A 21,517-nucleotide genomic window follows, 5' to 3' on the forward strand; every position below is an offset into this window, starting at 1 on the left:
TATCCAGAATGGCTGGCTAACGTGATGCTCATACCGAAGCCCCCGGCTTGGCGAATGTGCGTAGACTATACCGACCTCAACAAAGCCTGTCCGAAGGACCCATTTCCGTTACCTCGGATCGATCGGCTAGTCGACGAAATAGCAGGGTCGGCATTGTTAAGTTTCATGGACGCCTTTAGAGGATATCACCAGATCTTCATGCACAAGGCCGACGAGGAAAAGACAGCATTCTTGACCCCGGATGGGGTATATTGTTATCAAGTCATGCCATTCGGACTCAAAAACACGGGAGCCATGTATACGTGAATGGTCGCTCGGTTGTTCCAAGACCTATTGGGAAAGTCTATGGCAGCTTACATAGACGACATGTTAATAAAGAGCCAGGAGGAAATCAATCATGCTGGGGACTTGGCCGATTGCTTTCAGGTAATGCTTAAGTATAATTTACAGCTTAATCCGAAGAAGTGCGCTTTCGCCTTGCAAGGTGGGAAATTCTTGGGATATATGGTGACCAAGAGAGGCATCGAGCCCAACCCGGAGAAGGTGCAGGCCATCATGGACATGCAGCCTCCCAGTACTGTTAAGGACCTACAGCGGTTGACTGGTCGACTGGCTGCCCTTAGTCGTTTTTTAAGCAAGTAGGCAGACAAGACTGTGCCTTTTTTTGAGGCTATGAAGAAGAAGGAGGGCTTCGTATGAATAGCCGAGTGCCAGCAATCGTTCGAAGAACTGAAAAGATATCTTTCCACACCTCCGGTGCTGTCTACCCCCCCCCCCAAGGTCGGTGAGTCGTTGTTCTTATACCTAGCCGCATCCTTGAAGGCGGTGAGTTCGGTACTCGTCCTAGAGGAGGAACGTGCCCAGCACCCAGTGTATTACGTGAGTCGTTCTTTGAAAGCAGCCAAAGCGCGATACACACCCTTGGAGAAAATCTTCTACGCTTTGGTAATCACCGTACGCAAACTGGCGCCCTACTTCCAAGCCCACACCATTTGGGTCTTGACCGACCAACCCCTGGGAAGCGTGTTACGGAATCCCACGTCGTCCGGTCGGCTCGTGAAATGGGCAGTGGAGTTGACTCAGTACGGGATCGAGTACCAGCCTCGCCCATCAATTAAGGGACAGGCCTTGGCCGACTTCTTGGTCGAATGCACTGCTGGAGAAGGCGACAAGGACGATATCATGGAAGATGGCCCCGGCGAATGGTGGGAGATACACGCGAATGGAGCAGCAAGCCGCCAACATTGCGGCGGCGGAGTTATGTTGATTACCCCGGAAAGGTTCAGGCTTTATTACGCTTTGATTTATCTGTTCCCAACATCTAACAATGAGGCCGAGTATGAAGCTGTGCTGGGCGGCCTACGACTCACCAAGACACTGGGGGCAGAACGCCTACGAATCAAGACCGATTCCCGTTTAGTAGTTGGACAAGTGTCTGGGACCTGCGAAGCGAAGAACTCTCGGATGGCTCAGTATAAGGAAAACACGGTAGAACTGTTAAAGGGATTCGGCGCTTACGAGATAGAGTACATCTCGCGAGCTGACAACACAGAGGCCGACATACTGTCGAAAATCGCTTTGGAAGGTGTGCCGGACCACCTCGTTAAAATCTGCCAAAAGGAGGAACTGGTCCGACCCAGCATAGAAGAAACGACTTTAGAGATTCAGCAAGTGACGACTGGAGAATGGGACCGGGTGGAAAACCCTGAAATGTTCTGGATTGAAGATATTCGACGGTACAAGGAAAAGGGGGAATTGCCAGAGGACCCGGAGTCGCCGCCCAAGTCCGTCACAAGGCTCCGTCATTCAAAATTATCGATGGACAACTATACAAGCGGTCGTTTGGGGATCCCCTCCTCAGATGCTTACTCAGACCAGAGGCGGAGAAAATAATGGACGAAGCCCATCGTGGAATCTGTGCAGCTCACCAGGGTGCCCACACTCTCGCCCGGAAGCTAGTCGTTCAGGGATACTACTGGCCTACTATGATGAGGGACTGCATCGAGTGGATAGCCAAATGCGCGATCTGCCAAGCATTCGCTCGAAAGGACACTCGGTCAGCCACTTTCTACACACCGGTTACTACGGCCATCCCGTTCGCCAAATGGGGGATTGACCTGTTGGGCCCGCTACCGGTCGCCCCCGGGCGGTTGAAGTTCTGCATATTAGTCATCGACTACTTCACCAAATGGGTTGAGGCTAAACCGTTAGTCACTATCACCGAGTACCAGTGTCGACGCTTCTTGTGGAAGAAGGTAATCTGCCGCTTCGGATTACCTGAGCATGTGGTCAGCGATAACGGTCGACAGTGCGACTGCCAACCCTTCGCCGATTTCTGCCAACAGCATAGTATACGCCACACTAAGGTGTCCGTAGCCTACACACAGGCCAACGGACAAGTTGAGAATGTAAATCGTACCATCTTAGACGGGATTCGGAAAAAGCTGGAGGACATTGGAGGAAACTGGGCGGATGAGCTCGACCTAGTCCTATGGGCCTACCGAACCACTCAGAGGCGGGCGACCAGTGAAAGTCCGTTCTCCCTAGCATATGGCTTCGAGGCCAAATTTCCAGTAGAAGTCGTCGAGCCTACCCACCGAGTCCGCAATTACTCAGATGAAGGAAACGAGGAGAGCCCCAGGATTGAAAAAAACTTCTTGGAAGAGTGAAGAGAAGCCGCACATACCCGGATGGCAGAATATCAGCAGGCCGTAAAAAGATATCGGGATCGGAGGATTCGCCCATGAACCTTTCAAGTAGGCGACCTCGTGCTGCGGGATTGACATGCGAGCCAGCCCACGGAAGGAGGAAAGTTCGCCATCAAGTGGGAAGGACCTTATCGCATTGCCGCTGTGGTCCAAGCCGACACATATAAACTCGAGACATTGGAGGGGAAGCTCATCGACCGGATCTGGAATGTGATCAACTTGAAGAAGTTCTATCAATGAGTTCAAGTTCTGTTGACAAATGGTTATCCCATGTATGCACCTAAGGTCCAAACTTTGAATAAAAAAACCATCACTTTCCACATCTTGAAAACAGTTTCTGAGAAAAAGTAAAAGCCTAAAGGATCGCCTCGACTGAGGGACTCGGTGAGAAAAGATAGGAAACAAGGGCCCAGGCCCTTAGACGTTTCCAAGTAAAAGCCAAGAGGAGTCGCCTCGACTGAGGGACTCGGCGAGAAAAGATAGGAAACAAGGGCCCAGACCCTTAGACGTTTCCGAGTGAAAGCCAAGAGGAGTCGCCTCGACTGAGGGACTCAGCGAGAAAAGATAGGAAACAAGGGCCCAGACCCTCAGACGTTTCCGAGTAAAAGCCAAGAGGAGTCGCCTCGACTGAGGGACTCGGCGAGAAAAGATAGGAAACAAGGGCCCAGACCCTCAGACGTTTCCGAGTAAAAGCCAAGAGGAGTCGCCTCGACTGAGGGACTCGGCGAGAAAAGATAGGAAACAAGGTCCCAGACCCTTAGACGTTTCCGAGAAAAAGACAAGAGGAGTTGCCTCGACTGAGGGACTCGGCGAGAAAAGATAGGAAACAAGGGCCCAGACCCTTAGACGTTTTCGAGAAAAAAACAAGAGGAGTCGCCTCAACTGAGGGACTCGGCGAGAAAAGATAGGAAACAAGGGCCCAAACCCTTAGACGTTTCCGAGAAAAAGCCAAGAGGAGTCACCTCGACTGAGGGACTCGGCGAGAAAATATAGGAAACAAGGGCCCATACCCTTAGACGTTTCCGAGAAAAAGCCAAGAGGAGTCGCCTCGACTGAGGGACTCGGCGAGAAAAGATAAGAAACAAGGACCCAGACCCTTAGACGTTTCCGAGTGAAAGCCAAGAGGAGTCGCCTCGACTGAGGGACTCGGCGAGAAAGTAAAGAAACAATAGGGCACTGACCCTTAACAGTTTCTGAGGAAAAGTAAAAGGTTAAAGGAATTGCTTCGACTAGGGGACTCGGCGAGAAGGGATGGAAAATTAGGGCCCAGACCCTTAGACGTTTTCATGAGAAATCCACAGGAGTCACCTCGGCTAAGGGACTCGGCGAACCAAAAGACCAACGCACCAAGAGTTACGGAGACGTAAGGACTCAACAAAAGCAGTCGAAAGGCATAAATAAATTGCATAAAGAAAAGTACGAAGAGGAGCGTTAAAACAGAAAGAAATCTTCATTCATTGAAAGACCCAAAAGGGGGGCCAGCCCTTACAAAAAAAAAAAAAAAAAGATAATTATTAAAAGCCCTAGACTACGGGGGAAGGGGTGTCGACGTCGACTCCCTCCACTTGTCCTTCCACCGATGTTCCAGCTGGAGGAGCAGGTAAGGGGCCTTCCGTCGGAGGAGGCTGTTCAGTCAAAGTCACCGGGCTCGCTACAGGAAGAGCCACTGGATCAGCAGCCGCCACAGGTGTCTCAGCAGCTGGTAGAGGATCAAGCACCGGCTTAAGGGCCCAGCTCTCCGGGGTGAAGGTCGAGTCGCAGGCCAAGAGGAGGGCATGGATCTCCATCTGAGCTTCACGATAGCCCAGGCGATAATCACGCTCGCCCAAATCCAGCAGATAGTCGTCCCCTTCTAGAGTCGCCAGCCACTCCTTTGCCAGCGCCTCTCGACGACCCTCAACCGCCGACTTCACGTCCGCCTCAAAGGCAGCCGAGTTCTTGTACTCAGCAACAGCGGCGGCAACCGAGGCAGCGGCAACGACGGCCTTGTCTCGCTTTGTCTCCCATTAGCGGGTGACCCTCAGCAGCTCGGCGCTATGAACCTCCTTCACCTTGGCATAAACCGCCTGTTCCTCCAGGCGAGCCTCTTCTGACTGGTGTAAACGAGTGGCGATGGAGTGCATAGTAGCCTTGAGCGCCCGTATCCGTTTCCTCAGCTCCAGTTGAAAGGTGAGGTTCTGGAAGAGAGGAAGGCACATTAGTAATGATTGGATGAAGGGAAATCAAAGAGAGAGCTTTGGGATACTTACGCGGTAAGACAGTCGTAGGGAGGCCTCCAGGATGTACTCATCCTGCATCTGGTTAGACGGATTTCAGGAATCTTTGTCAGAGAACGCTCCCGTCAAAACTGCTCGGGAAGAGCAAGATTCACACGCTGACTGAAAAAAGCAAGATCTTCCAGGGATACGGGAAAAATCGCGGATGTCAGACTTTAGGGCTCATCATTCGGCCGGCTCAGATAATAGTCGACCAGCAGACTTGGGCGAGTGAAAAAACAGAGGCCTCGAAAAGAAATAAAAATAGTCTTATTAATCGGGAGGGCAGTACACAGATCAAGGAGCTTATTACATCAAATAAAAGTAAATAAAAGTGCTCTTTTCGTAGCCCTCCCTGAAAGCCCCATGGGCAGACTCCAGTCGATGCGATCACTCGTCGGGAGAGGGAGGATCATCCCTAGAGAAGATCTCCTCCGATGATCCAGTAGGAGACGGGCAGAAGGAATCCCAGAAGGCTGGCATAATCGGCGGCACCACCGGCACCTCATCATCCGAGTATAGCTCCAAGTATCGAGCGAAATCAGCATCGATCATCAAATCAGTAGCCGATTCGTCCAGATCGTCGAGTGGGATAGTGAAGGTCATGCGGAAGGATAGTTGCTCTGGGACGGCCACCTCAACAAAAGACCCGTCCTGCGCAGTAACCCTGGCCATGGTGGGAGGCGGCAGGTCGGCCGAGGTCGGAGTGTTCGCCACGAGAGAAGGAACGGGAGTCGACGGCTGCGAAACAGAGGAAGTGGCACCAGTAAGAGGTCTCCGGGAGGATGGCCGAGGAGCCTTCTTTTTGCCCTCTCTTTCAGGCCTCGACCGCTTAAAGGGCAGAGGACGTCGAGGCGACCCAAAGTCTATCATCTTTCCTTTCAGAGGGGAGCGACCCATGGCTGATCAAAGAGGTGATGAAAGGTGAAGGGACCAGGACGTTATTTATAGGATCCTCAGAGAAAAGGAGGAATCTAAACGGCTCCGGTGAATCAGGCGAGATGGCGAAGAATTTGGACGTTACTCGGATAATTACATAGAAGATTTACCGATCAAAAGGAGGAATGTTGCTACTTTCCCATACCCGAGTTAGGGGACCGGGTATGAGAAAGTGAGGGACTAGTTGATGGGGTGTGGACCCCGGCCCAGGAAGAACAAGCCCAAAAGATAGAGTCCATGAATAAGTGAAAAGCCCGGAGCGATTGAGGCACGACCCAGCAAATAAAGGATTGACCGATGGCAAGGCCTGACAGAGGCCTGGGCCGAGTCAAAGAGTCGGCCAGGCCCGGGTTGAGGTAACGACTCGGCAAGAAGCCGTTGCTCGGCATTTACAACAACATTTATGTTTGGACGAGCCGTTGAGAAGCCCAAAAGAGCCGTTGGTCGGCCCGGTAACGTCGCCCAACGGACCCCAAAATGTAATTAGCCTTAAGTGGCCTTTTAATGTACTTTAACTCGGTCAGAGGAGGGCCTACTATATAAAGGACCCTCCGAGAATGTAAAACGGACGAGTCCATGCCTAGATAATAGAGAGACACCCTTTTCTTTACTGCTACTGTTACCATTTCCAAAGCTGCATTATGAAAGGTGTATCCACCAACCAAAGGTTGTGTTGGACCTCCCTGGGCCTAAAAACCCTAAAACCAACAACAATATTAACATATAATTCAGGGGGGAAAAAGTGTCATTTTCCCTAAATAAATAAAAACTCTATTCAAATTCTCTAAACTGGTAAAATTATTCAATTAAGTCCAAATTGACTTGTTATCTCACGGTTCGGTGTCTTTTTTTATTTAAATTTAAAAAAAAAATTAAAGAGAGGAGTACAGTCACCAGCTGTCCGGCGAGAATAACCACGACTATCTAAGAAAGACCTCTATGGCCGTCTAAAAAAATTGAAATTTTTAATTTTTTTTAGATGGCCATGGCCGTCATTCTTAGACAATCGTTGATGTCCTCGCCAGACAGCCAAGACTGTCTGTTACGGAAACAGCTGGTGGTTGTATCCCTCTCTTTTTAGGTTTTTTTTTTTAAAAAAAATAATTCATTGATACAAATAGTTCATGGGAGAAAATTTAGTTCTTTGACAGGGCGCATTGCTAGTTTTCGGATACGAGATATCCACCCTAGCCACTATGGGCGTATTTTCCTAATAGACACATCTGAAGGAATCAATGTTTGACTTATTGGATCCTTAGCAATTCATGCGATCTCTAGAAATCACATTTTATGAAATTTTCAAGAGGTCAACAAGAGTACATATGCTTTATTTATCACCAGGTAGGGATGAATAATATATAGTAGCGACAGTAAATTCTTTGGTTTTGAATCAGGATATTCAAGAAGACCAGGTTGTTCCAACTCGATACTGTCAAGAACTCCTAACTATTGCATGGAAACAAGCTCTTTGAAGTATTTTTCCTTTTCAATATTTTTCTATCGAAGCTTCCCCCATTCCTTTTATCAAACATAATGCTGCGAATCCTAACAAGTTTTTTTTTTTAATGAAATTAAAAAAAGATACGTGTTAAACATACGATGAGTTAACATGCTAAACAAGTCGATTTGAATCTAATTGAACAATTCTACCAGTTTAAATGATTTGAATAAAGTTTTTTTTAAAAAAAAAATTAATAGACCCAATTGCACTATCTGATTGATTTATGGGACCATTTAACCATTTTTTCAAATCAATATTTATCAGAATAAGGGTTAAATAGGCCATCGAATTGCACACAATAATGCAATTAGGCCATTGAACCTAAAAAATCTACAATTGGATCCCTAAACTAACCATTTTTATGCAATTAGTCCAATTTGTAAATTTTTCAAGTTTCTAACAGGTCACCTCTAATTTAAAATATTTTTTAAAAATTATTATTTAATTTTTTTTTTTTAAAAAAAAGATCGTCCCCGCCGGACACGAAGAAAGTTTCTTCGTCTCCAGCCATGGAAACGATGATAACTTCTTCGTTTCTGGTCGGAGACGAAGAAACCCTCCATGGCCAGAGACGAAGATAACTTCTTCGTCTCCGGCTATGGAGACGAATCCATAGCCGGAGACGATATGTTTTTTTTTTTTTTTTTTTTTATTAATGATTTTAAATAATTATTTTTTTGAATAATTATTTTTTAAAAATATTTTAAATTAAAGGTAACCTACTAGAAACTTGAAAAACTTACAAATTAGACTAATTGCATGAAAATAGTTAGTTTAGAGATTCAATTGTTGCTTTTTTAGGTTTAGTGGCCTAATTGTATTATTGTGTGCACTTGGATGACCTTTTGACCATTATTCCATATTTATCAGTGGTCAATATTACGCTAACACTATAATTTTCAGGTAACAGAAGATCCATTTTGGTTGGCAAATTATGTTGTGGAACCGTGTCCACCTTGTAAGGTGAACACAGTTCCAAAATTGTTCATAATTATGAATATATAGTTAAAAAATTATGAACATATTGTTTAGTAATTATGAACATAGAATTCTGTAATTGTGAATATAAAGTTCAATAATTATGAATATGAAGTTCAAAAATTATGAATATATATAGCTTTATAATTATGAACATATAATTCAGTAATTATGAACATAAAATCGTGTCCATCTTGTAAGGTGGACATGATTCCACATCATAACGATTGATTTTGGTTGTAAGCGATTATAGATGAGTAGATGACCCTAACAAAAGGCGAGTTTGATTTGTGGGCTGCGATGTAAAAACCCAACATTTTAGAGTCCAGTTTTTGGGCTCTCATCCTTAAATGACAAAGATTCAACCCAAAATATGGTCAAGGGCAAATTATTGTATGGACCATGATCCGCTCAATGTTATGTGGACAATAACAAAAAGTATATTTTTAATATACTAAATATACATTATTTTTGTACTGTATGTACATTATACAATATAATGTACACTCAGTACAAAAATAATGTATATCTCCTAAATACAATGTATATTATTTTTGTATCGATTGTACATTATTTTTGTACTGAATATACATTATTTTACAGTATACAAAATATGGTCCATAACACAATAATGATTGATTTTCACGGGTTGTGATTGGTGGCAAATTTTTCACTATGAATAAAATTACATTTTTAATATACTAAACCTATATTATTATTAATTATGTACTAAATGTATTTTATTTGATAGTATACAAAATAAAATATTTTTAATACTAAATTAATATACTTTTAAATAATGTCTTCAGTACACAAATAATGTACCTTTAGTATATTAAACTAGTTTTTTTACGCGCTTTGCGCGAATGTGATAATGCCCAATGATTATTTTTAAATAAGTATTTCAAAGTATATCAACGCAATATTATATCGGAGATGTTAATGCATATGTAAATAAATATTGAATTTGTTTATTTAAATCGGTAATTCAAAATATATAAATGCAAGATAATATTTATTGAATTTTCTAATCGATATTTGGTAGTGGTAGTTTTCCCCTACATGTTTCATGCATTGTGAGATGTGTGTCGTAAGTTATCATGTGAAAGTATTGAACAAAATATTAATATTTATTATATTTGTATAAAATACTTGGTAAATAAATATATATAATGTATTTTGTATTATAACTTTGATATTTAATTACAAGATAATGTAAAAAGAAGACAATGGACAATGCACTGAACATAATAAATTAATAAATTTGAAGGTAATGAATCTTTGAATTGTAGAAAATAAAGATAATATAACTAATGAAATTATATCTATTTTTAAATTTTTTATAATGAATAATTTTTTTTTAAATAAAGGCATTATAGACATCTAATTCTAAATTAATTAAATGCATATGTATTATTTTTTGTTGTAGCTATTACTTTATTTAGTTTAAGAGCAATAAAGTGGGCAAATTATGCTATAGAACCGTGTCCACCTTGCAAGGTGGACATGCATATCGGAGATGTTCATGCATATGTAAATAAATATTGAATTTCTTTATTTAAATCGGTAATTCAAAATATATAAATGCAAGATAATATTTATTGAATTTTCTAATCGATATTTGGTAGTGGTAGTTTTTCCCTACATGTTTCATGCATTGTGAGATGTGTGTCGTAGGTTATCATGTGAAAGTATTGAACAAAATATTAATATTTATTATATTTGGTATAAAATGCAGTGAATATAATAAATTGATAAATTTGAAGGTAATGAATCTTTGAATTGTAGAAAATAAAGATAATATAACTAATGAAATTATATCTATTTTTAAATTTTTTTATAATGGATAATTTTTTTTTTTTAAATAAAGGCATTATAGACATCTAATTCAAAATTAATTAAATGGATATGTATTATTTTTTGTTGTAGCTACTACTTTATTTAGTTTAATAAGAGTAATAAAGTGGCGTATATACTTTTTATCAACAATAATGCAATCATTGATTTTTTAAAAAAAAAATACATACAAAAAATATTAATGCAAAAGTATAATTGAAATATTAAGTTTTTTTCTGATCTAAATAATCAAAAGAATATTAAGTTTTTTTCTGATCAAATGATTTTTAAAGTTCTTGATTTATAATCTTTGATGCTTAACTTTGAATGTTATGTATTTAGTCAGACTAATTATTTGAACAAAGTTTATGTTAAATTTTATATTATATATATTTTAAATATATTTTAACATATTCGTAGTATATGTTTAACAATTATGCCAACTCTAATTAGGATGTGGTTCGAAACTAAGACTTTTCTTATAGAAATTAATGTGTAAGTTAAAATAATAAATACTTAACGGAATATTCCGTTACTAAAGTTTATGCTAACGGAATTTAGGTTATTTAAGGGAAGAAAATAATATAATAGAGGGTAAATAAGAAAAATCAATAAAAAATACTAAAATAAAAATACTATGAACCATTCATTTTAAGAAATAATAGTATAATATGAACCATTCATTTTAAGAAACAAAAGGATCGACAATTTTTTTTTCCAGTTAAGGGCCTAACATTATTGGCTCTTATTAGAATTGTAGATAGATGTAGATGTAGATGTAGAAATATATATTTTATTTATGATCCGTTTAATTTATGATCCACAGAGCATAGAGATTGGTGACTGGTGAGACCAATCCAATCTTCTACAATCGTTATGCTATGGACCCGTGTCCAGCATGCAATATGGACACGGTAACGGTGCCGTTGGGCACCGTTATCTTCCACCATTTTTTTTAAAAAAAAAATTCCAGACAACTTTGTTATAGGAGCATATGTTCATAATTTTATTACTATATGTTCATAATTGTAAGTTCATAATGTCAGAGCTCTGTGTTCATAATTCGATAACGGTACATTCATAATTGCATAACTGTACATTCATAATTCTGTAACTGTACATTTATAATTCAATAACTATAAATTCATAATTTTCGAAACTCTATGTTCACAATTTTAGAGCTCTATGTTCATAATTTTATCACTATATGTTCATAATTGTAAGTTCATAATGTCAGAGCTCTGTGTTCATAATTCCATAACTGTACATTCATAATTTCATAACTGTACATTCATAATGTTACAAACGAATAACGCCGTTAACAACGAGACAAAATCAATTTTTTTTTTTGAATTGAAAAACCACATTTTCCCTTAAAACGACGTCGTTTTGGACTCGTGTCCACAATGCATTGTGGACACGAGTCCACAGCATAATTTGCGAATCTTCTAACAACCTCGTCTGGAAATGATAATTGTATTTTTAAAAAGTAAAACAAAATTATATATCAAATTTTTATAGAAGAGAGAAAAGAAACGTGATAAAAATTGTGATTAATATATTCGGACTAGTAAAGATCAACAAATTGTCTTGCAAAGATAGCAAGTAGCGATGAGAGTGGGTGGCATGACGAGAGCGCACCTTCGATTGAGTTTGCACAATTTTTGAGTGATGATAAAAATTTACCATCATTATTTAAAGGTGTACATTGGGTAAATTTTTATTTGTTTTTAAAAATAATACATTGACTTTGTTATAATGTAGTATTTGTTCATAATTACTTTCTCAACCTACTGAAGCATAAAGAGTCAATATCGCTTTTAGTCCCTTCATTGAGGCTCAAATCACAATCTCCTATATGAAAATGTAATTTAATGTCAGAATTAATTTCACTTTTGGTCCCACGACTTTTGAGTTCTTATCACTTTTGGTGCACAACTTTAAATTTTTTCAATTTTGGTACCTAACTTTGTTATTTTTATCAGTTTAGGTCCTTCTAGCCAAATTGACGATAAAATATTTCCAGATTTTATATTTTAGGGGCAAAATCGTCATCCCATGGAAAGATCTTCAATATTTAAACAAAAGAAAAATCATATTAAGAGGAAAAGAAGAGTTTGCCAATGGTCGAAACTATAAATCCCATAGATCTGTCTGGTTTCTGCCCATCTTCCCCATTATTCTTATCATCAAACACCTATAGATATGATTTTACGGTGATTTTGTTTAGATATTGAAGATGTTTCCTTAGGATGACGATTTTACCCCTAACAATATAAAATCCAACAACATTTCACTGTCAATTTGGCCGAAAGGACCAAAATTGATAAAAATAACAAAGTTAGGCACCAAAATTAAAAAAATTTAAAGTTGTGCACCAAAAGTAATAGAACATCAAAAGTCGTGGGACCAAAAGTGAAATTAATTCTTTAATGTCACTAGACCACACTATCATTGTCACATTGGATAAATCTAATCTTATGAGTTGGCATAAATTGTACGTGATGATTGTTGGCGGTACTCTAAAGCCAAAGAAAATACTTGACATAATTAATTAATTGTGTTATATTTAGAGATGATAGGTTTTTCAGGAAAAAAAAAAATAGACTATGGGATAGAAAGAATAATCTTTTAACGGGCTTGAGTCAGGGACGGAGCCAAAGGGAGGACAGGGGGGCAGCTGCCCCCCTCACCCCACCCCCACACCCACCCTATATATAATTTTTGTATGTATATATGTAGATATAGTACAAGTTTTAGTATTAGTATAAAAAAAAACTAGGAAAAAGTGTCAAATTGGCCCCCTAAATCGACCGGATAGTGCAATTGTGTCCCCTAACTAAAAAAAGCTCCATTCAGATACTCTAAACCTGTAAAATTGTTCAATTAAATCCAAGGTGACTTGTTTAACATGTTAAATCTTCACATTGTTGACACGTGTCACTTTAAAATATATTTTTTTGTTTGTTTTTTTTTTTAAAAATGATTTATTTATTTATTAAAACATATATTATATATATAAATAATTTTTTTTTTTTAAAAAAACAAAGCTATTTTTTTTTTGAAAACGCACAAAGTTGTTTAGGTGGTTGTGTTTTTTATTTTATTTTATTTTATATATATATATATATATATATATATATATATATATATAATATGTTTTAATAAATAAATAAATCATTTTTTTAAAAACAAACAAAAAAAAAATATTTTAAAGTGATATGTGTCAACAATGTGAAGATTTAACCTGTTAAATAAGTCACCTTGGACTTAATTGAACAATTTTACAGGTTTAGGGGATCTAAATGAAGCTTTTTTTAGTTAGGGGGCCCAATTGCACTATCCGGTCGACTTAGGGGGCTAATTTGACACTTTTCCCCAAAAACTATTAAATGTCAACAAGAATGAGTTTGATTAGTTGGTTGAGCACATGTTTGACAATTGTAAAGGTTGAGGGTTCAAATCTTAGTATCAACTTATTTTTATAGTGTTTGACAAATTACGGTCCACACAGTTGTGTGGATTACGGTTCAAAACAATGTTGTTAAATTTTATGAATTAAAATAATATATATTATAAATTAGAATAATGTACTTTATGTGTTAGAATAATGTACATTATTTGTTAAAATAATACAATTTCTGAGGTAAGATAATATATTTTATAAATTAGAATAATGTACATTATGCTTTACAAGTTATAAAACTGTATGTTACAATAGGTCACGTAAAAAAAAAGAAAAAAAAAAAAAACTACCCGAAACGACTTCGTTTTATAACTATTGGAACACTTCCCTCTTCCGCCACTGAGTCAGTGAGACACTGTCACACTCCGTTGAACTAAACTACTGAACGATAACTCTTGGAAGTTTGGAACACTTCCCACTGAGTCACCGTCACACTCCGTTGAACTAAACTACTGAACAATGGCGAGTTCGCCGCCGTTCATACTGTGCCTACTCTTCCTGTTCTTCGTCTCGTCGCAAACCTCCTTCTCTCTTCCACGATCTTCCAAGTCCGCCGCTCGCTTTCGCAACAAATTCCTGCGATTACCCTCCAAGACAATCGGAGCACCGCACTACAAATACGAGATTCGCTACTTCCAGCAGCGGCTGGACCACTTCAGCTTCGCCGATCTCCCTCCCTTTCGTCACCGTTACCTCATCAACACCGATCACTGGCTAGGCCCGTCTCGCCTTGGCCCCATCTTCTTCTACTGCGGCAATGAAGGAGACATCGAATGGTTTGCCGCCAATTCCGGTCTCGTCTGGGAACTCGCGCCTCGCTTCGGCGCCATGGTTATCTTCCCCGAAGTAATTTTCATAATTTCATGCTTCGGTATCCATATCATTACCAAACACTCTACACTTAGTTGTTTCGTTATTTGCGCATTTAATTTCTTAAACTTTCCTCAAAGCTCTTGGTTTCGCCTTGTCTGTTTATGGTATTTCATTCTAGTACTTGGCTGTGTAATTCCTTGATCATTATGAGCAGACGCTGGTAGAATTTTGACTGGGATTTGAAATTGGCAGCATAGATACTATGGAGAATCAATGCCCTACGGAAGTAAGGAAGAGGCATATAAGAATGCGACCACGTTGGCATATCTAACAACTGAACAAGCGTTGGCAGATTTTGCAGTGTTAATCACTGAGCTCAAACGCAATACTTCTGCCCAGGCATGCCCTGTGGTTTTATTTGGAGGATCATATGGTGGAAGTAAGGACTTGTACCAGTTGTTTTGCTCTAAATTCATTAACATTTTGATTGATATGTTGTGATTTATATTATGTATGAGTGCAGTGCTTGCAACATGGATGAGGCTTAAATATCCTCACATTGCAATAGGCGCACTTGCTGCTTCTGCCCCAGTTCTTCAGTTTGAAGATGTTGTGGACCCCGACACATTTTACAACATTGTCTCCAATGATTTCAGAGTTTGTCGTCTACTTCGGTTTCTATTGGTCACTAGTTTAGATGTGATGAATACTTGGAGTCATGTTTCTGGTTTATTAATTTGATGACAGCGTGAGAGTATTAGCTGTTTCAACACTATCAAAGAGTCGTGGGATGTAATAGCATCAGTAGGATCGACAAATGGTGGACTTTCACTACTGTCCAAGACTTTCCATCTTTGTGGGTAAAGAAAATAGATATAATGATGGTTGTTAATTTAAATATAAACTTTGATGTCCAATGATTATGCAAGACTTTTTGTTTTCAATTTTCTTTTCCCTTTTTATATGGAGTTGTTAAAGTTGAACTTAGAACAATAATGCAGGGAACTAAAGAATTCTTACGACCTTTCTGACTGGTTGGAGTCTGCATATAGTTATTTGGCAATGGCTGATTACCCATACCCAGCAGATTTTTTAATGCCTTTACCCGGAAATCCAATAAAAGAGGTTTGTTTTGCCTTCTAGTTTTTTTTTTTTTTTTTTTTTTTTTTTTTTTTTTTTTTTTTTTAATGGTTTCTTGAAAGAATCTTTTGCTGCTAGGATTTTTGCACTTCTCTGAAGTCCAGAAATTTTGTTATCACATATTTAATTTATCCTGGTTATCAAGTAATAGTAGTCAATATTCAAGGAAACTAGTTTCCTTGTGAAAATCCACACCTCCTAATCTTTCATGGTTGGTCAAGGTGTCCAAGTAGAGAGTGTAAAGAGTCTTGCTTGTTAAATTGTAGCCAGTACATTCTTTCTTCTACCAGTATTTACAACTGTATTTCCATTTGTCATTGTTTCATTTTTCAGGTTTGTAGGAGAATTGACAGTTTACCTGATGGCACGAATATCCTGCAGCGAATATTTGAAGGAGTTAGTGTCTATTATAATTACACTGGAACAGTTGACTGTTTTGATTTGGATGATGATCCTCATGGTATGAGTGGCTGGGACTGGCAGGTGCAGTGATGCTACAAAACAAATATTCTTGCTCCTTTTTTGGGTATTTAATTTTGTGACGCCTAGTTCCAAAGCAATCTTACGAGTTACAACTTACAAATGCCTCCTTAAAAAGTTGCATGTGTTATTGATTCTGTATCTACAGGCATGCACTGAAATGGTTATGCCAGTGTCAAGTAACAGCAACACGAGTATGTTTGCAGCATTTGATTATGAATACAGCGCTGATGAAGAGTATTGCTATAATAGCTACCATGTTATTCCAAGGCCTACATGGATAACAACTGAATTTGGTGGACATGTATGGCAATTATTTCTACAGCTTTTGTATGCTTATCAGCCCTTTTCAAATTGCGTATCAAACATGGATTAAATAGTGCAAACTATCTGATCTTAATTATCTTAAGAACATGGTTGATTCTTCTTACTATGTAGACCATCCTGTATTGCATAAAAGTTATAAAATGCCTTGCTCCTTTCTTTTTACGTAGTAATTTTGTTTTATCTTTATTGTGTTGAAGGACATCAAGACTGCTCTTGGAACTTTTGGGAGCAACATTATATTCTCAAATGGTCTCTTAGATCCATGGAGTGGTGGCAGGTATTTTTCTTGTTACATACATTACCATATAGATTTGTGGAAACTAGCTGCACGGTTTTGATGTTAATAATGTATTATATGTTGCAGTGTTCTTCAGAACATATCAGAAACGATTGTTGCTCTTGTTACTGAAAAAGGTAATTCCATTTTCATCTCTCTTAGCTATTTAACGTATGATCTTTGGTTTTTAACTGCTACGTAATATATTATAATCCATTTTGGACCTTTTCCATGATCACTCTGAGATGGGGGACATCAGCTTTTAGTTGTAGAACACCAAAATGTAACCAATTTTATATCAATTCTAATGAGCCTAGGATGCATCTCTGTGTGAATTCCATATATATGAACTTAAATGTTGCTGCACTAGGATGAATAGTATCTCTTCTTTCTCTTTAATAGTTTAATCATTGCGGTTTAGGTAATTGTAGCGTCCATCAGTGTTAAGTCATTATATGCAATCAATGAAGTCTTGAATTTCCATGTTGTCAAGCATTTAGCACTAAGTTTCCATGGATGCTAAATGCTTGCCTGTAGTAGAAGTTGCTGTGTAAAGTTCATTAAATGTGTCCTAGCATAAAGTAGGACATTATGCCATGTGTTTTTGTTATTGATTTGGTAACGGAAAATGATAAGTATATTCTAATGGAGTAAAACTTCCCCTATTTGTAAATAATTAAATAAAAACAGTGACCCTTTCTTTTTTTTCCTGATGACACGTCAGTACGAAGTAAAAAGTGAAGTACATATAATATTACTCTTTGATATCCGGATGCATGATCATAGATTAGGGGCGTAAACGAGTCAAGCCGAGCTCGTCAAGGCAGGCTCGAGCTCGAGCTCGATCAAGCTCAACAATTTATGCTCGAGCTCGATTGTTCGAGCTCGATTTTGACTTCAAATTTGACCTGTTTGATTTTAAATTCATGTTTCAATTAAAAAGAAAAAGGTATATATTGCCGTATCTTGTCTCTGTGTCGTTGTCGTCGACAGTCTTTCAGACTCCAGAGTTAGGGCTTGGGGCGAATGGGGGCGGGAGTGCAGGATTGCAAGAATAATGGAGTGGGTTAAGGGAGTAAAATTTTAATTTTTAATAATAATAATAATAATATTATTATTATTAGGGGAAAATGACACTTTTTCCCCCTTAGTTATATACTTATAGCACTTTTTCCCCCTGAATTATTTAAGTGGCTCTTTTTCTCACTGAAATGTTAAATGGACATATTTACCCTTAAAATAGATATTTAAAGTAAATATTTCATTTATTTTTATTCTCCAACTAATTATTACTATAATTTGGTTCAAACCAAACAGATACTATAGCAACCAAACCAAAATATTTCAATTACAATTTATAATCAAAACGCGATATTTAGAGTTTATTAAAATCGCGGACCGGAATGGCCGGTTCATGTTCCGAACTGAAAAAAATAAAATACATTTATTGTTGAATTTAGACTATTTTAAAATTTTAAAATAAAGACGGTTCAAAATCGCGAACTGGATCCGGAATTGCCCGTTCACGGTTCATGATCCAGTTTTTTTTATTCTTAAATTTAATAAATTGAAATCAAAATATTGGGTTCTAGATCTGAATCATAACTGAAAACTTTTAATTCGATTGCTATAGTGTCTGGTTCAGTTCGAACCGAACCGTGGTAATCGCTACATATACGCAATAATTTGTTAGAGAAGTAAAATAAATAAAATGTTTACTTTAAGGGTAGAAATGTCAATTTAATATATTAGGGGGAAAAACTACCACTTTTAAAATAATTGAGGGGGCTAATGTGCTTACATAAATAATTGAGGGGGAAAAAGTGCTATAAGTATATAATTTAGGGGGAAAAAGTGCCATTTTCCCTTATTATTATTATTATAAGGCTCGCGAGCGGCTCATCGAGCCACGAGCATAGGATATATGAGCTCGGCTCGAGCTCGATTTTGACCGAGCTTTGACCGGGCCGCGCGCAAGCGGCTCGGATCATTTACACCCCTATCATAGATTGATTAGATTCAGCATATTGCCGCTGTAGTGTAAGAATAGCCAGTTTGGAGTTGATCACACTACATTTTACAGAATTCATGAACCTCATACATTTTGCTCTGATCTTCTTAGGTGCCCATCACTTGGATCTGCGTGCTGCGACGCCAGAGGATCCGGATTGGCTGGTGGAGCAGAGGGAATCTGAAGTAAAGCTGATAGAAAGCTGGTTGAACAGTTACTTCGAGTCAAAAAGGAAAAGTTTCTCCATTTAGAAGGTGAGTTCTTGGCAGCGAAACCTTGGTTGTTTTAACTCCCTGTTATTAAGAAACAAGTAGCATGTCTAGTATGGTAAACAAATCCCACGTTTACAAAAACTTATGTTACAGTATTTCCTCGTTATTTTAGTCTTTGTTCAAAAACCATGTTTCACCAAAACCTTATTAATATCTATCTACATCTACAATCTACATTTACATCTACATCTACAATTCTAATAAGAGTCAATAATATTAGGTCCTTAACTGGAATAAAAAAATGTTGGTACTATTGTTTCTTAAAATGAATGGGTTATATTATTTTGATTTTAGTATTTTTAAATGATTTTTCTTATTTACCCCCTATTATATTATTTTATTCCCTTAAATAACTTAATCTATCTACAATCTAATAAGAGTCAATAATATTAGGTCCTTAACTGGAATAAAAAAAATGTTGGTACTATTGTTTCTTAAAATGAATGGGTCATATTATTTTGATTTTAGTATTTTTAAATGATTTTTCTTATTTACCCCCTATTATATTATTTTATTCCCTTAAATAACTTAAGTTCCGTTAGTATAAAATTTAGTAACGGAATATTCCGTTAACTATTTATTATTTTTAACTTATTAATTTATATAAGAAAGATCTTAGGTTCGAACCCCATCACAATTAGAGTTGGAATACTTGTTAAACATATACTACGAATATGTTAAAATGTATTAAAAATATATAATATAAAATTTAACATAAACTTTGATCAAATAATTAGTCCAACTAAATACATAAACATTCAAAGTTAAACATCAAAGATTATAAATCAAGAACTTTAAAAATCATTTGATTTTTATGCATTAAAAAAAAAAATTTAGGTTATTTTTTTTTTCGTTTAATTAATCTTCTTTTGATTATTTAAATCAGAACAAAACTTAATATTTCAATTATATTTTTGCATTATTGGTATGATTTAGGTCGTTATGGTATTAATATTTTTTGTATGTATTTTTATAAATGGTACAATTGTACATTACTTTACAAATATTATACTATTATTTTTTTATCAGACAACTACCAAATATCAATAGATGCTTGTAAAATAAAGAGTTAATAGTACAACTAAGATCCCATCATATACACAACAACGCAAATCTAAAACTTTCTACATCATAATCTCATTGCACGACGAATCCATCTATGCTATACCACCACTAACCCAATTGCACATGACACACTACCAATAAAAGAAAAAGGACATGTACTGAAGATGAAGACATTGACAATGCTACCCAAAAGAGAATTAAGAAGAATTCGATAAATTTAAGCGAAAAGTAGTATTTATTTAGACTATCGTTTTTAGACTAGCGTTATTACAAAGTTGCAAATATTTATTTTAGTGACAATATAATCAATATTTCATATATTATCTTGCATTTATATACTTTAAATTACCGATTTAAATAAACAAATTCAACATTTAGTTTATTTACCTATGCATAAATATCTTCGATATAATATTGCATTGATATACTTTAAAATACTTATTTAAAAATAATCATTGGGCATTATTCCGTTCGCGCAAAACGCGTAAAAGAACTATTTAATTATATAAAGCACATCAGGTAACATACTTTTTTCTTTCCTTTTGTTTTGTTATTTGTTTGATTTTTTTTTTTTTTTTTTTTGAGATACCAAAGGAAAAGAAAATCAAATTACAAAAATCTTGTTTCAGTCATGCCCAAACAACGCAAATTATAAGGTGGATTGGGTCTAAATGTTCACGATTTATCTTTTAAAAATTTACAATTTGTATACTACGAACACATAATGTTAACATATATTTAATAGATTACCTTGTTTTGTATTCATAAGTTCCTTTCAAATATTGCAGTCACATTAACAGATTTGGATTTGATGACCTTGTATTGTATTCGTGAATTCCCTTCTAATGCTGTAATGCGTTTTGACTTAGAAACACAATTTATATTTTAGAAGTTCACAATTTTAATGCTAAAAATATATAATTTATACGCCGTTAAAGATCAGGGTCCACCTTGGAAAGTGGACTTAGTCCATGGTAATATGGTATAACAACTCCCCAAACAACCAGTCGGCTGTCTGGATATCTGTTAAACCCATGCAATCCTAATGACAAAAGGCCAATCCTGGACGCTATTTAATTCACACAACAATTAGGATGTGTTTGGTTTGCACATGGAATCAGAATCAGAATGGGTATCAAATACTTAGTAATGGTAATAGGTTTTAGTAAAAGTGTTTTGCATGTTTGGTAGTAGGGTGGAATGATGGGTTTTAGTGAAAGTGTTTTGCATGTTTGGTAGTAGGGTGGAATGAGAATGATTATCAATAATGTTGTTTGGTTTTGTATGATCCTATAATGTGAATAAAGATTTTAAAAATACAAAAACACAAAATCAAGATAATTGATAGGAATAAGGGAATGAAAAGGAGATGATACCCTTATTTTATTAGGGTATGAGTTTTTCAATTAATGGGGTATTTGAAAACCATAGTAGTGTTCTAACCTATCA

General features: G+C 37.2%; 1 protein-coding gene across 2 annotated transcripts; it reads left to right on the forward strand.

Annotated features, from left to right (window-relative positions):
- The first annotated feature begins 14,101 nt into the window (after window positions 1–14,101).
- LOC109168576 (lysosomal Pro-X carboxypeptidase) lies at window positions 14,102–19,129 on the forward strand. 2 transcript variants are annotated; one of them, XM_019317639.1, is made up of 10 exons: window positions 14,102–14,529; window positions 14,749–14,935; window positions 15,020–15,153; window positions 15,244–15,356; window positions 15,498–15,621; window positions 15,970–16,119; window positions 16,265–16,420; window positions 16,641–16,720; window positions 16,808–16,857; window positions 18,843–19,129. In XM_019317639.1, the coding sequence occupies exons 1-10, from the start codon at window positions 14,143–14,145 to the stop codon at window positions 18,980–18,982; spliced, it is 1,521 nt and encodes a 506-aa protein (XP_019173184.1). In that variant the 5' UTR covers window positions 14,102–14,142; the 3' UTR covers window positions 18,983–19,129. The 2 variants fall into 2 exon arrangements, with proteins under 2 accessions (XP_019173184.1, XP_019173185.1); XM_019317640.1 differs by having other exon boundaries at window positions 14,343–14,529; window positions 14,754–14,935.
- Window positions 19,130–21,517: the final 2,388 nt, after the last annotated feature.

This window comes from Ipomoea nil, unplaced genomic scaffold, assembly GCF_001879475.1.
Source record: "Ipomoea nil cultivar Tokyo-kokei standard unplaced genomic scaffold, Asagao_1.1 scaffold3199, whole genome shotgun sequence".
In the NCBI taxonomy this organism is placed as follows: domain Eukaryota; kingdom Viridiplantae; phylum Streptophyta; class Magnoliopsida; order Solanales; family Convolvulaceae; genus Ipomoea; species Ipomoea nil.

Coding starts and splice junctions, on each gene's coding strand:
- LOC109168576 (XM_019317639.1), top strand. CDS start 14,143: ATGGCGAGTTCGCCGCCGTTCATACTGTGCCTACTCTTCCTGTTCTTC. Junction 14,936..15,019: donor TGGAGGATCATATGGTGGAA/GTAAGGACTTGT, acceptor GTATGAGTGCAG/TGCTTGCAACATGGATGAGG. Junction 16,421..16,640: donor CAACTGAATTTGGTGGACAT/GTATGGCAATTA, acceptor ATTGTGTTGAAG/GACATCAAGACTGCTCTTGG.